Source organism: Sitodiplosis mosellana, unplaced genomic scaffold (assembly GCF_009176505.1).
Source record: "Sitodiplosis mosellana isolate CC-2019 unplaced genomic scaffold, AAFC_SMos_1.0 Smas_scaffold_3, whole genome shotgun sequence".
Taxonomy (NCBI): domain Eukaryota; kingdom Metazoa; phylum Arthropoda; class Insecta; order Diptera; family Cecidomyiidae; genus Sitodiplosis; species Sitodiplosis mosellana.
This window is the reverse complement of record NW_022595246.1, coordinates 620,095-632,023: the sequence shown is the minus strand read 5'-3', so window position 1 is coordinate 632,023 and position 11,929 is coordinate 620,095. Positions and strand designations below refer to the sequence as shown.

Here is an 11,929-nt window from a genome sequence, read left to right as displayed (position 1 = left end):
AATTCAACACATAATCTTAAAAAAAAAAGCGAAAAAAAATATTCAATCAACAAAAGAATTAAAATCACAAAAAACATGCAATTAATTTAGGAATCTAATCATTACATGATATTAAAAGAGCAAAAAAAGCAGCGTAAAAATTAAAAAAAGATGAAAAAATGAAGAAAAAAAGATAATCGTAAGAATCTGAAACGAAATTTTTTTGAGTTCAATCGTATGAGAAAAAAAACATATAACAGAAGTAAAACTTGAAATCATATTCAAATTCAATGACTGTTCATTTGTAATTGAACTGTTGCTGATTTTTCATTTTAGATCGAACATTTGATTGTCTTTCTACTCACTTTTTTTTGGTGGAGAAAATCCAAGTGAAATAATAAACTAGGATCAACAACATATGAACAGTCTTTGATCGTTTGGATTTGATTGAGTAGTAGTCGAGTTAACTACAAACCGATAAAATACGACCAATATAGTGAGCTCAGTATCGGATGGGTGTCATGCTTCAAATCCAAAACACAATTGTTCATAGCTTTGCGAGAACAATATGTTAATTTAAACCGAAGAAAAGAAAAACCGATTTCATCATTTATCTTATTGGAAATTCTTCCGGAACATTTTTTTCCCTTTAATTTATTTATTTTAAGAACCGCCTTTCAAAGTTAATATTGTTTTTTTTTAATACACATCAAAATGTCAGAACATTTTCAGTTCAGACAGCAAAACACAAACATTTAATTTTCACATGAAGTACAAAAGAAAAAGAAAATACGTGAAACCTATGTATATTTTTTCAGTTATTTCCACGTAAACTGGTTAAAACAAGAAAACAAAACAGCTGTAAAACAAAAGCTAAAGATTATTTAAAATCAAATAAAATGAAGGAAAAGAATCATCACATCTGAAGAAAAAAAACGCATGTGTATTATTTTGCATTATTAAACTTATCTTTATGACTATGGAAGTGAATGTATAGATATATGTGTGGATGTCAAATCTAGTCGGATGTCAAATCTAGTCAAAACGTTGTTGGCAAGCAATCGAGAATTGTAAGTATACTACGGACATTACATATTAACTTCGTTGTGCCACATGGAGCCGTGAATTTTCCTCATGCAAATAGAGCTTCAAAGGATTTTCTATGCGAAGTTTGTAAAAATGTGAGTCTCGTCTCAGTGCATTCAAAAGATGCGCATTTTATGAAATTAAAGAAATGCAACAAGCAACAATAAGCCAACATTAAATCTCTGGTATTCTAGTAATACGCTTTTGGCATACGAATTGGCGAATTAGATTTTGTTTTATTTGTGAACATAGGTGCTGATGCCAAAAAAGTCAGTAAGGGTCAGACCGGTGCCGGATTTGGGCACGTGCAAGGCGTGCATTTGCACGGGGCGGCAACATGTTTGGGGCGGCAAAATCCCAAATTAAAAAAAAAAATAATTAAATTATGAATGCAAAAAAGAAATGGTTTGCGCCAAATGTTTCAGCTGATTTATTGAAAAAAATTTCGGCTCGCTCCGCTCGCAAGTTGACATGTATTTTTCAATCTAATTCTACTTGCACCGAGAGCCAAAACGTCTTGATAGTCGCCACAACGCCTTTAAGCAAATATTTCGGTTTTCTGTGCGATATCAAAGCCGTGTCAGAAGAAAAATTATCAGCTTTTGGAAGAACTATTAACCCTTTAATGCGCAATTTTTTATTTTTGAATGATTTTGATATATGTTATGTTCCACGTTAAATAGAAAAAAAAACGAGGAAAAGAGTCAAAGCTGTCAAATCGCTATAACAGCCTGAATAAATTAAATTTCATAAGTTAAATTGATGTGTTTTGGTCCTATGAATCATAATTTGACAATCGAAAAGAATGTACAAACCCACAAGATGCGAGGATGGAAAATTTGTAATTCTGCTATAATTTCGTATTTCACAGCAGTACATGAACACAAAAAACTTTCGATACAGCTAACCATATATATAAAGTAATGTATTTAATGAAAGATGGTTCAATTCCCTACATTGGTTTCCAAACAAGTATGCAAAAATATTCAGTGGTTTCTTAGTTATAGCGTTTGCAATATCTGGTTACTTTAGGAACCAATGCGTGATAAAGAGTTAAAATTTCTTTGGGAAAATGTTCGTTTTATTTCTTAAATTTAGGGCGGCAAAAATACAATTGGCACGGGGCGGTAAAACACCCAGATCCGGCACCGGGTGAGACCAAAAATTCATGATGGGGTCCAAAAAATCCATTCTATCTAGTGTGACTCTTAAAATGGTTTGAAGAGCAAAAAAAGGATCTTAAATTCTCAAAATCGAGTCGAAATTGTTTTGAAATTCTGATATTTTTATGTGATATTTCTATCTCATTTTAATAAAAATATTCCATAGTATTCTCCGGTGTTAAATTATAATTTATAATATTACGGTTGCACGTGCTTTCGGTCTGCCTTTTTTTATTTTCTACTAGACAACACAAGTAGAAAATGATGTTGATTTACGAAACTTATCGATTGAGAAGCGACAATGTCGATTTCCAGACGAACGTTGGACTTTGAGTGCATCTCTCCCTTATGGTTATGGTTTCATCTCCTATTTGATTTATGCTCGGATTTCAGTTTGAATTAGAGCTTTGCAATTACACTCTACACTTTGCACCAATCGAATGTAATGAACTCAACTTTCAAAACAGAATGATGAAAAAAATCTTTCTTTGGTGTTTCATCCGTTTTCATATTTTTCAATAGACAAAAATCAGTACTGCAATCACGCGCAGATGAAATGCATTGATGAACAGGACACTAGAAGATTAGCGCGTGAAAATCATATAAGAATCAAACCATATCTTTCTGCTTGCACAGAAATGCATATTGACTTAGTAGATTGTAGATTGAGTATTTCCATGGAAACGTTGCCACTTAAAATAAGAGGGAAAAAACTTGGAAAATTATCATCGAATCGAATCACCTTTAAATTCAAACCCAAATAATTTACAGTTTTGATCGAAGGGACAAACGCGCCCGCTATAAGCCGATTAATGAGAATGATTTAACTTCACGGGTTGCGTCAGTGTCCATTGAAATAAGTAGTAAATCGAAACAATTGACTCTTACAAACCTGAATTTGGTCATCGCCATCGGTAGCATCATCGGCCTTTTTTTGGCGCATCAATTCTCAGTTTGGTTGAGATTATTCATTTTTGGATTTTACATCGATTTTAAATTATTATCTATCATCGATAACAATTACTATAACATTCATCAAAATCATAATAATATTGTGTCAATTATTATTATTGGCTGCGCCAATAAATCCAATCTAGTAATTTAGATTCATGTGTCTTATCATAATATACAATTTTTGAGTAGCACAGAAGCAAAGTGTGTTTTTATGATGTTAGAGCGTCGCTTTATTTCACAAGTCTGACTTGCGTTCTACATTATTTTATGTATTTGTTTGGAAATCGACTGATTTGAATGTAAGCTATTCTAGTAGTTTCAATATAACAATATAAATTCATAGTGCACACGTAATACCATTTTCTACGGTTATATCCAAATTCCCATAATTGAAATCACAATTTGAGTTTGACTGTGTTGTTGTTGTCGTTCAAATATGTGTCCTTCATTTTCCATATATGACTCAATTTGATTAAATTTTTATTGATTAATTCCCTTCATATATAAAATTAGCGATTCATATCTGCTATGCCTATGGTCAGTTCATTTTTATTCGTTCACGACGCTAAACTATTTTAAAATGATTTCAAGTGGATTTTTCCTGAATTTTTGCAGTGCAATCAAGTTTGCAACACAGAGCATGATCAACGCATTTATTAAATTCTCAAAATGTTGTCGTGAATTTTTAAATCGTTTTTTGTTCGAGAAATTGAAGAAAATTTACAAATACTTCGAACAAAGCACTTTTTTTATGAAATTCTGCGAAGAAACAGGCTTTCATGGATTCCGTCATATTGCAGATAGAAATTATACTGCGATTGAAAGGTTTCATTTGCATTTTATTTATTTCTACATGGTAAATGCAGCCTTTATTTCATTTTAGAATTGGATGGATGGCGCTGGTCATGTTGTTTACTTACTTTGCACTTTCTGTTTGTATTGATCAAGTGTTACGTTTCATTATTGATCCATTCGCTTTTACTTTGGAAATAAACTATAACAGTTGGTCATACGATATCCCAGCGTTCACTATTTGCACAGATTACACAAACGAAACTTTTATTGACCAGTATTACCAACTCTCTCAAAATACCACATTCATCGATTATGACTCAAAAGCCTTTCATCATTATATGACCATAATTGGCGCTTTGAATGCAGAAAATATCCATTCGATCGAGGTTTTTGAAAATACTGAACTGTTTAAAAGTCTTACTGGAGAAGAGATATTTGATATCGCATTAAAAGTATAAACACCTTTCATAATCCAATCCTTGAATTTAATTTTTTTTTAAATGTTTCAACAGCAAAAGTTTCTGAATGCTGAATATGACTGGATCCGCCCCGTGGTTACCGAAGCTGGAATATGCTGGTCAATGACGAATTTATTCGAATTCTTCATGGCAATACGCAATGAGTATGATATTATCAATTCAAATATGTAACATATTTTTGAGCCATTTTTTTCTTCTTCTGTAGTTCTGATCATAAATTCGAAAAAAATTATCGTCTCACGAGAATTATATGTCGATCAACTCGAGAATGCGAACTACCTATAGAGTATACCCATCCTGCTGAAAAAGCAATGATTGTATACATATAACACATTTTTCAATATTTTCATGATCTCTATTCGAAAAACACATTTTTTCCACAAGTATTTTCATAGCTCAAACGACATCCTCAATATGGTAAAATCACCCAAATCCGAATGGAATCCTGTCACTGGCATGGTCCAATTTTTTATTGATTTCAATGAAGTGGTCACAAGCAATCGATCTAAAATGTTCGGGATTGAAAGCCGCAAGTGCCGATTTGACACAGAAACTACTTCCGACCGAAGCTACCCATTGGGATTGTATACACAAAATCTGTGTTTGATGGAGTGCAGCGTTGATGCAGCAATCAATCTTTGTGGATGTCAACCATTCTTCTACAAAATTGGTCTTTTATTATTGAACACTTTAAATCATACAATAATTTATTCGATATGATTTTTTCAGGTGATGGGCCAATATGCAACATATCTGGAATGTAACGAACTGTCGCAATTATTAAACAAATAAATATATAACATATTCTTCCAATACCACCAGATTGATTGGTTTGAGAATAGAAATATGCTTGTATACATATTCTAGACAAGATTAGCTAGGTGGCATGCAGTGCACCTGCACATGAACACATCTACTAATGCACGGTCGCCCGTCGCTATGCTTGTCTAGAATATGTATACATTTATTCTATTCTCAAACCAATCTCTGAATACCATAGGATTTGCTTATCAAAAAGTCATTGGAACGAGAGTCGGAATGACTGTCCCTGCTTGCCACAGTGTAATTCAATCGACTATTCATTCACACGTTCTTTTACTCCGCATAATCTTTATCGTTACATCGGTATAACACCTCGCGTTTCAAAAACAAGACTGAAACGAGATCTCAAATTCGGTATTCATTATTTGATTGGTGAGTGGTATTTTATATTCTCATCCTCTGTTTCTGGACAATATTCTTCAACAAAGTGAAGTGGTACATATTCAGCGATCAATTCACTAACGGCATCTATACAGATTGATTTGGAAGCATAAGTAAATGCTTTCGTCATAAGGTTTACACAAATGTTGCAAATGACATTTTGAACGTCATTCATGATTCAAGTTAATGAACTGCTGATAGGGACAAAAGCATTGCAAACTGAACGCTGAACGGTTCTGAATTGGCTGAATATATTAACATTGCGCTTCACTTTTTTGATATTTTTTTGTCATAAAATTCCACTCTTCCTTCTAAAAAAAAGTGTCGATCGGTGGAGCTGCGGCATTGTTCCTTGGATGCAGTTTCATAAGCTTCATTGAACCCATCTACTTTGTCGCCGAACATTTGTATAGGAAACATTTTGGCAAGGTCAATCTAATCGTTGTAAGACCGATTGAATCTGGTATGGATGACCATAACGCTGGGGGCAAGACACGGTATCAATTTGTCCTAATTCAACTATTTTGAACGATTTTTCCATTGTTTCTTCTAATTCCATAAGTTTTTGCTAATTTTTTAATTTTTTCTTCCACACATTTAGTATTACCAATGCATTCCTTATGGAGATTTTTGTTTTGTTTATTTATTGTTGTTTGTAAACAACAAAATCTGCCTATCTTTTTGCATTGTCTCTGTGTATTTCTTATGGACATATACTATGTACAGTGCAATGCGTTGATATAGGCAGACTTGTTGACAGATAACGGTAAATAAACAAAACAACCTCCATAAGGAAATGTATTGGCAATGCTCAATGTATGGAACAAAAAAGTTTCAGTCTCTCTAATTTCTGCTAATTTTGCTATTTTTAAACGAAATATCACTATTTTTTTAATCGTGTCTGTCCCCTAGCCATAACGGGAATACAAGTGCTCACACTCGATGTGCTATCATGGCCACAAAATTCGCAAAACGATTCTATTACTTTGTAAACAACAGTGGCTTACATGGCATCCGATTTTTGGATCGTCGATACGGATTAATTGATCGGTAAGAAAAGTTAACTTTTTATGGATGCAGTGCACTGCATCATCCCAATTGAATTCTTATTTCAGAGCATTTTGGATATGCGTCCTGATTGCATCGATCATCGCAATGACTGTTGTTTTTGTGTACACATTGAATGACTACGTGGATAGTCCAGTTGTTATCAATGTGGATCCAATTATCTCAAATAACAACACTGTATTTCCAGCCGTTTCTTTTTGCACTGCGAAATATCTTACCACCAATAAGAGAGTCTTTGATATAAGTACAGAGCGAGTTGTAAAATTTGTCAGAAAATATTACGCAGAACACAACATTGAAGAGCCACAACAGTAAGTTGATTGATGAATATTATCGAACAGACATGATATCATCTCTGGTATTTTCAGAGAAAACTTCTACGATCAACTTATGAGCTACGCCTATGAATTTCATACGTATGACCGAGAAAATGGATTCATAGAATTACCACTATGTAATGCAACCAACACCACCTGTGGCGTTGATATCGAAACTATAAAGCAACTGGTTTGCATTTATTCCGTCATCAATTTTCTTTTTATTTAAATTATCACTCAATCTTGTTTTTAGTTGTTTCCGCATTGCAATGAATTGATTTACAACATTCAGTTCAACGGCAAACGTTACAATAATTGTAGTGATCTATTCAAGCGCCACCTAGTTTATGGCGAAGGCGTGTGCTTTACAGTCAACTCGATCAATTTCTAGTAAATATGAATGGAATGTCTCGAAGCGAAGAAGTTCATATTTCTTTTTCTCTTTCAGTGATTTGGATTGGGACCAATTGCCATTAATTTACAATAGAAACCAAGGAAGCAGTAAATTCACTTTTGACCTAATCCAGAAAAGGGGCTATGGAATTAATGTGAGCTAAAATTGTTCGAAATTATTTATTCGAATTGAATTTTAATGTTACAACATTTCATCTTTTAGATTTATTTTCATAGTCCGAACGAATTACCAAACCAAAATGGTTGGGCTGCTCTAAATATTGATGTAAATGCGGATCTGGAGTTCATATTGAAAGTAACTCGAATTCAAAAAATGATTTCACCACAAATTTGGGTTGATTCTCTTTTTGTCTAGACATCACAGGTAGAAAATGATATGAATGTACGGGACTTATCAATTGATGAGCGGCAATGTCGATTCCCAGACGAGCGTTGGCCTTTGGATGCATCTCTTCCGTACAGTTTTTCCTCGTGCATGATTTATACTCGAGTTCAAATTGAGCTAGAGCGCTGCAATTGCACAATACACTTTGCACCAATCGAATGTAATGAACTTAACATTTGAAGGAGTAGAACTTTAAATCGATTGTCCGATTCGTTTTCATCCAATAGACAAAAATCAGTACTGCAATTACGAACAGATGAAATGCATTGAAAAACAAGAAACCGACCGATTAGCGTTTGACCATCATCAGTACATCAAGCCATGTCTTTCTGCCTGTAAAGAAGTGCATGTTGATTTTGTCGGGTACGTTGAATGGGTGGAATCAATTGAAATCACTCAAAAATCAAACTTCACTTCAAAATTAATTGATCCACAGAGATTATAAAAAGAAAAGAGCCATCGGCTACAGACCAGTTAGCGCGAATGATTTAACGTTAAGAACTGCGTCAGTGTCCATTGAAGTAAATAGTAAACCGAAACAATTGACTCGTTCAGCGCGCCTTACAGACCTTGACTTAGTCATCACCGTCGGTAGTATCATCGGTATATTTTTCGGTGCATCGCTTTTGAGTTTGTTCGAAATCATTCATCTTTGGGTTTTGCATTGATTTTAAATCATTTGATTAATTTTTGCTGAATTTTTGAGGATTTGTCACCATCTAAGTTATGCTAACACCGATCTGTGTAAAAAAATTTATTACATTTTAAGCTTTTAAATTGAGAATACTACTAGTAAGTTACTTTTAACAATCAAAATACCTAAATTGGTTATAATGAAAGCAAATCTGTCGAAAATATACTGCTGTTTTTTTTCTTTTCCATACGATCATGGGGAGAGACACCATTAGCTATTTTTTTGAAGTTCATATAAATACTAGAGGAAAATAGCAAAAATAGCAAAAAATAGCAATATTATTGAAGAAATAGCGATTTGTTATTTACTGTTTTTAACCGTTTAGAAAAAAGTTTTCGAGTTATTTTATGAAATTAAATGGAACAATTTGTTCTTTTCTATGAAATAACACTAAAAAAATTGCCAAAATATAATTTTTTTGCTTTCTTTCCAAGCATACAACTTGATGAGTGTTACTTGTACGTGAATTGTCAAACTGTCACGTTGCACATAGGAAATATTAGCAAAAAATAGCACTTTTATTGAGGGAAACTAGCAAAAATAGCATGCATTAGGAAACAATAGAATAAATTAGTGAAACTAGCGTTGGTGTCTCTCCCCTTGCATACGATCATGTCGTGCAAGAAAAGTATTAGGATCGCCCCAGAACGCTGTACGCAAAAAAATATGCTAAAAAATGTGCTATGTTTGAAATTAGCAATTTATTTTTTCATTGGGTGATTCAATCTACCATTACTTACATTCATTCTTTTTTATTTCAAAAATTATGATACAGATGATGAATTCCTAATGAAGAACTTTTGTACAACGATAACGGACGATTTTTTACCATATTAAGAATTTGTTTAGTCTTCAATGGTCGTTGCAGTGTGATGATTTTTATGAAATTCTCTATTTAGGGCAAGTGAGCGTTCAAATAATTTGGTGATTATAACATCTTATTCATTCAAAAAAGTTTCGTCATGCCTGTGCGCAAAAAGGCTTAAGACAATGGATGTCATCGTTTTACTTCAAGTATACACAGCACTGCTGTCTTATTTGCTCTGTTAGAACGTGCTGCATGCTGATTTATCCAAATATTCGATAGCAAACAAATATGCTTGCATCGATTTATCCAATAGGCACGTACGTCCAAAATGTGGAGGAGACAGCGCCATTGTTACTCTGGCGCCCGACAGTCTGACGAACATGAATGTAAGTTGAAGCGTAAATCCATGCAAACGGAAAAATCGACCGAATATTGCCATTTGGGCCATTTAGTTTCTGTGTATTGGTCGTTCAAGCATCTTCGCGGAGACGAAAATCTAAAGTGAAGCGTTTTCATTCCAGTGATTCTAACCGACAGTCGCAGTTGTAATTTGAAAGTAGAAGGACTGTAATGTAATTTTCACTGTTTCGGTGCAGTCACATACACAATATTAAATTATTTAAAAAAAAACTTCATCTTAACGAAAGTTATATATTGATGTAGTATAGCTTGGAAATGTGTTAATATAACCCGTATGTAAGTGTAAATAAGAAATTTCCAAAGATGGCATCCAAGTTTATGGCATTTGAGGGTGTCGCCAGCACATCTTCAGCCTCAATGGAAAATCACGGGAATGCAGAAGATGAGCGAATTGAAATGAATAGCAGCCAATATCCCAACTATCAATCAGGACAAAGTCCAGGAATACAAGCTGAACCCAGTCCATATGGTGCCGTTGATGAAGAGGACGATTTAAATGACAATTTTGAAGAAAAATTCGAAAAGAACATGGGCTACCGCAAATTCATTTTCAATAATTGTGAACAGTTTAAATGCATTTTTGGTGGTAAGTGCGCGTGAAATAACGTTCTGATTTTAAAAAATGCCTCACGTAAACTTAATCACAATTAATTTCAGGCTTGTTGCTTCTGGCTGGCAGTGGCATCCACGTTGTATGGGGAATATTTCGAGTTTTCTATTTATATAATTGCGAAGAAAAGAATAGCTTTCATTTTCACTTCGTCATTTGGTCATGGTATATTGGTGCGATAATAGGAAGTGGTTTGGCTGGCTATGCTATAGCTAAAATTCGCAAAGGTCATCTTTATGTATGTATTGAATCAATGCTATTGTTTATTATAGTTTAATTTAGATTTGAAAATGTTTTTTTCTCTCTTTTTGCCTTTCTTCTGAACGAAAATATGATTTGACAGATCATTGGAGGTGCATTGCTTTCTCTCAGCGGCATATTTTTGATGTTTTCCACCAATAATACTGATATTTACCTGCTCGTATCGCGAACCTTAGGAGGGCTTACTCAGGGACTGACATATGTTGTCGTTATCGTTCACGCAAGTGAAAATGCGACGAAGGAATTTCGTGAAATTCTTATGTTGATCGTTGGAGCAGTGCTGAATTACTCAATTCTGTTATCAGTATTGGCATTCTTCCACACGGAAGGTCTATTCAAATCGAGTGTGCTCAATGGAATCGGGTTGCTCATCTTTGGTTTAACCACCATCATTATTTCAACAAAACATGCCACTGAAACGGTTCCGTTCATTCTACAGAATGATGGAGGCGATTTGGATGCTCTGCAGACTGTGAGTAAACTGAAAAAGAAACCAATTGCCGCACGCAGTGTTCATCATGATTTTTTAACAATGAAAAATTTGGTGCATGATGAAATGGAATCGTATGGAGCGCCCAACTTTAAGAAGGTTCTATTGCCAGAAAATCGTAAGAGCTTAATATTTTGTTTGTATGGTCGACTGTGTAGTGTTTTGTCATTCAATCTGCCGCTAATTGTGATGATTATGCTGTTTTTGCGACAATGGGCAGATGGTCATTTCGAGACACCCAAACACCATGCAAAACAACATTGTCTTTCCTTCATCAATGGAGACATCGAACGCGGCAGAACCGAGAATCATACTGGTGAGATCGATTCGAAAGTTGTAGAACGAGCGAAAAGAGATTCTGGTGTTGAAGTGAGTACAGATAAACCCAAATTCATGCAAACTGACAATCAACCGGTGCAAAGCGAAAAAAGTGAGGAAAACAAGAAAGGGAAAAGTAAACAGGTTTCGCAGAAAACGGAAGATGAAGAAAATCGAGCTAGGAAAGATCATGAAGAAGGAAAAGAAAATAAAAAGGAAAAAGAAATAGGAGGGCCAGGAGGGAAGCACAGAGAAAATGAATCCAAAGGCGAAAGAGATGATTCAAAATCAAGCCTTGATCAAGAGAATGGAAAGGAACAAACACCAGAGGGCAAATCGAAGAAACCTGAAGAAAATCACAGCCCCGAGGAAAAGAAGGAGAAAGAGAAGGAGAAGGAGAAAGTGGAAGAGAAAGAGAAAGAGGAAGAGAAAGAGAAAGAGAAAGAGAAAGAGAAAGAGAAAGAGAAGGAGAAAGAGAAAGAGAA

The 11,929-nt window shown here is 34.4% G+C and overlaps 2 protein-coding genes across 3 annotated transcripts; both read left to right on the top strand.

The window, feature by feature from the left end:
• Positions 1-4,518: 4,518 nt before the first annotated feature.
• On the top strand, positions 4,519-8,700 carry LOC129565553 (uncharacterized). 2 transcript variants are annotated; one of them, XM_055440545.1, is made up of 12 exons: positions 4,519-4,599; positions 4,662-4,773; positions 4,841-6,156; positions 6,572-6,709; positions 6,775-7,038; positions 7,096-7,234; positions 7,298-7,434; positions 7,493-7,592; positions 7,661-7,753; positions 7,814-8,003; positions 8,071-8,206; positions 8,280-8,700. In XM_055440545.1, the coding sequence occupies exons 3-12, from the start codon at positions 6,125-6,127 to the stop codon at positions 8,509-8,511; spliced, it is 1,461 nt and encodes a 486-aa protein (XP_055296520.1). In that variant the 5' UTR covers positions 4,519-4,599; positions 4,662-4,773; positions 4,841-6,124; the 3' UTR covers positions 8,512-8,700. The 2 variants fall into 2 exon arrangements, with proteins under 2 accessions (XP_055296520.1, XP_055296519.1); XM_055440544.1 differs by having other exon boundaries at positions 4,662-6,156.
• A 1,148-nt stretch (positions 8,701-9,848) lies between these two features.
• On the top strand, positions 9,849-11,858 carry LOC129565552 (uncharacterized; the record flags this gene model as incomplete). The annotated part of the gene is made up of 3 exons (XM_055440543.1): positions 9,849-10,351; positions 10,423-10,613; positions 10,719-11,858. Coding segments are annotated over exons 1-3 (1,614 nt in total), but the record flags the coding sequence as incomplete, so codon positions are not given.
• Between the last annotated feature and the right edge of the window lie 71 nt (positions 11,859-11,929).

Coding starts and splice junctions, on each gene's coding strand:
- LOC129565553 (XM_055440545.1), top strand. CDS start 6,125: ATGGATGACCATAACGCTGGGGGCAAGACACG. Junction 6,710..6,774: donor CGATACGGATTAATTGATCG/GTAAGAAAAGTT, acceptor TTCTTATTTCAG/AGCATTTTGGATATGCGTCC. Junction 7,593..7,660: donor AAAGGGGCTATGGAATTAAT/GTGAGCTAAAAT, acceptor TTCATCTTTTAG/ATTTATTTTCATAGTCCGAA.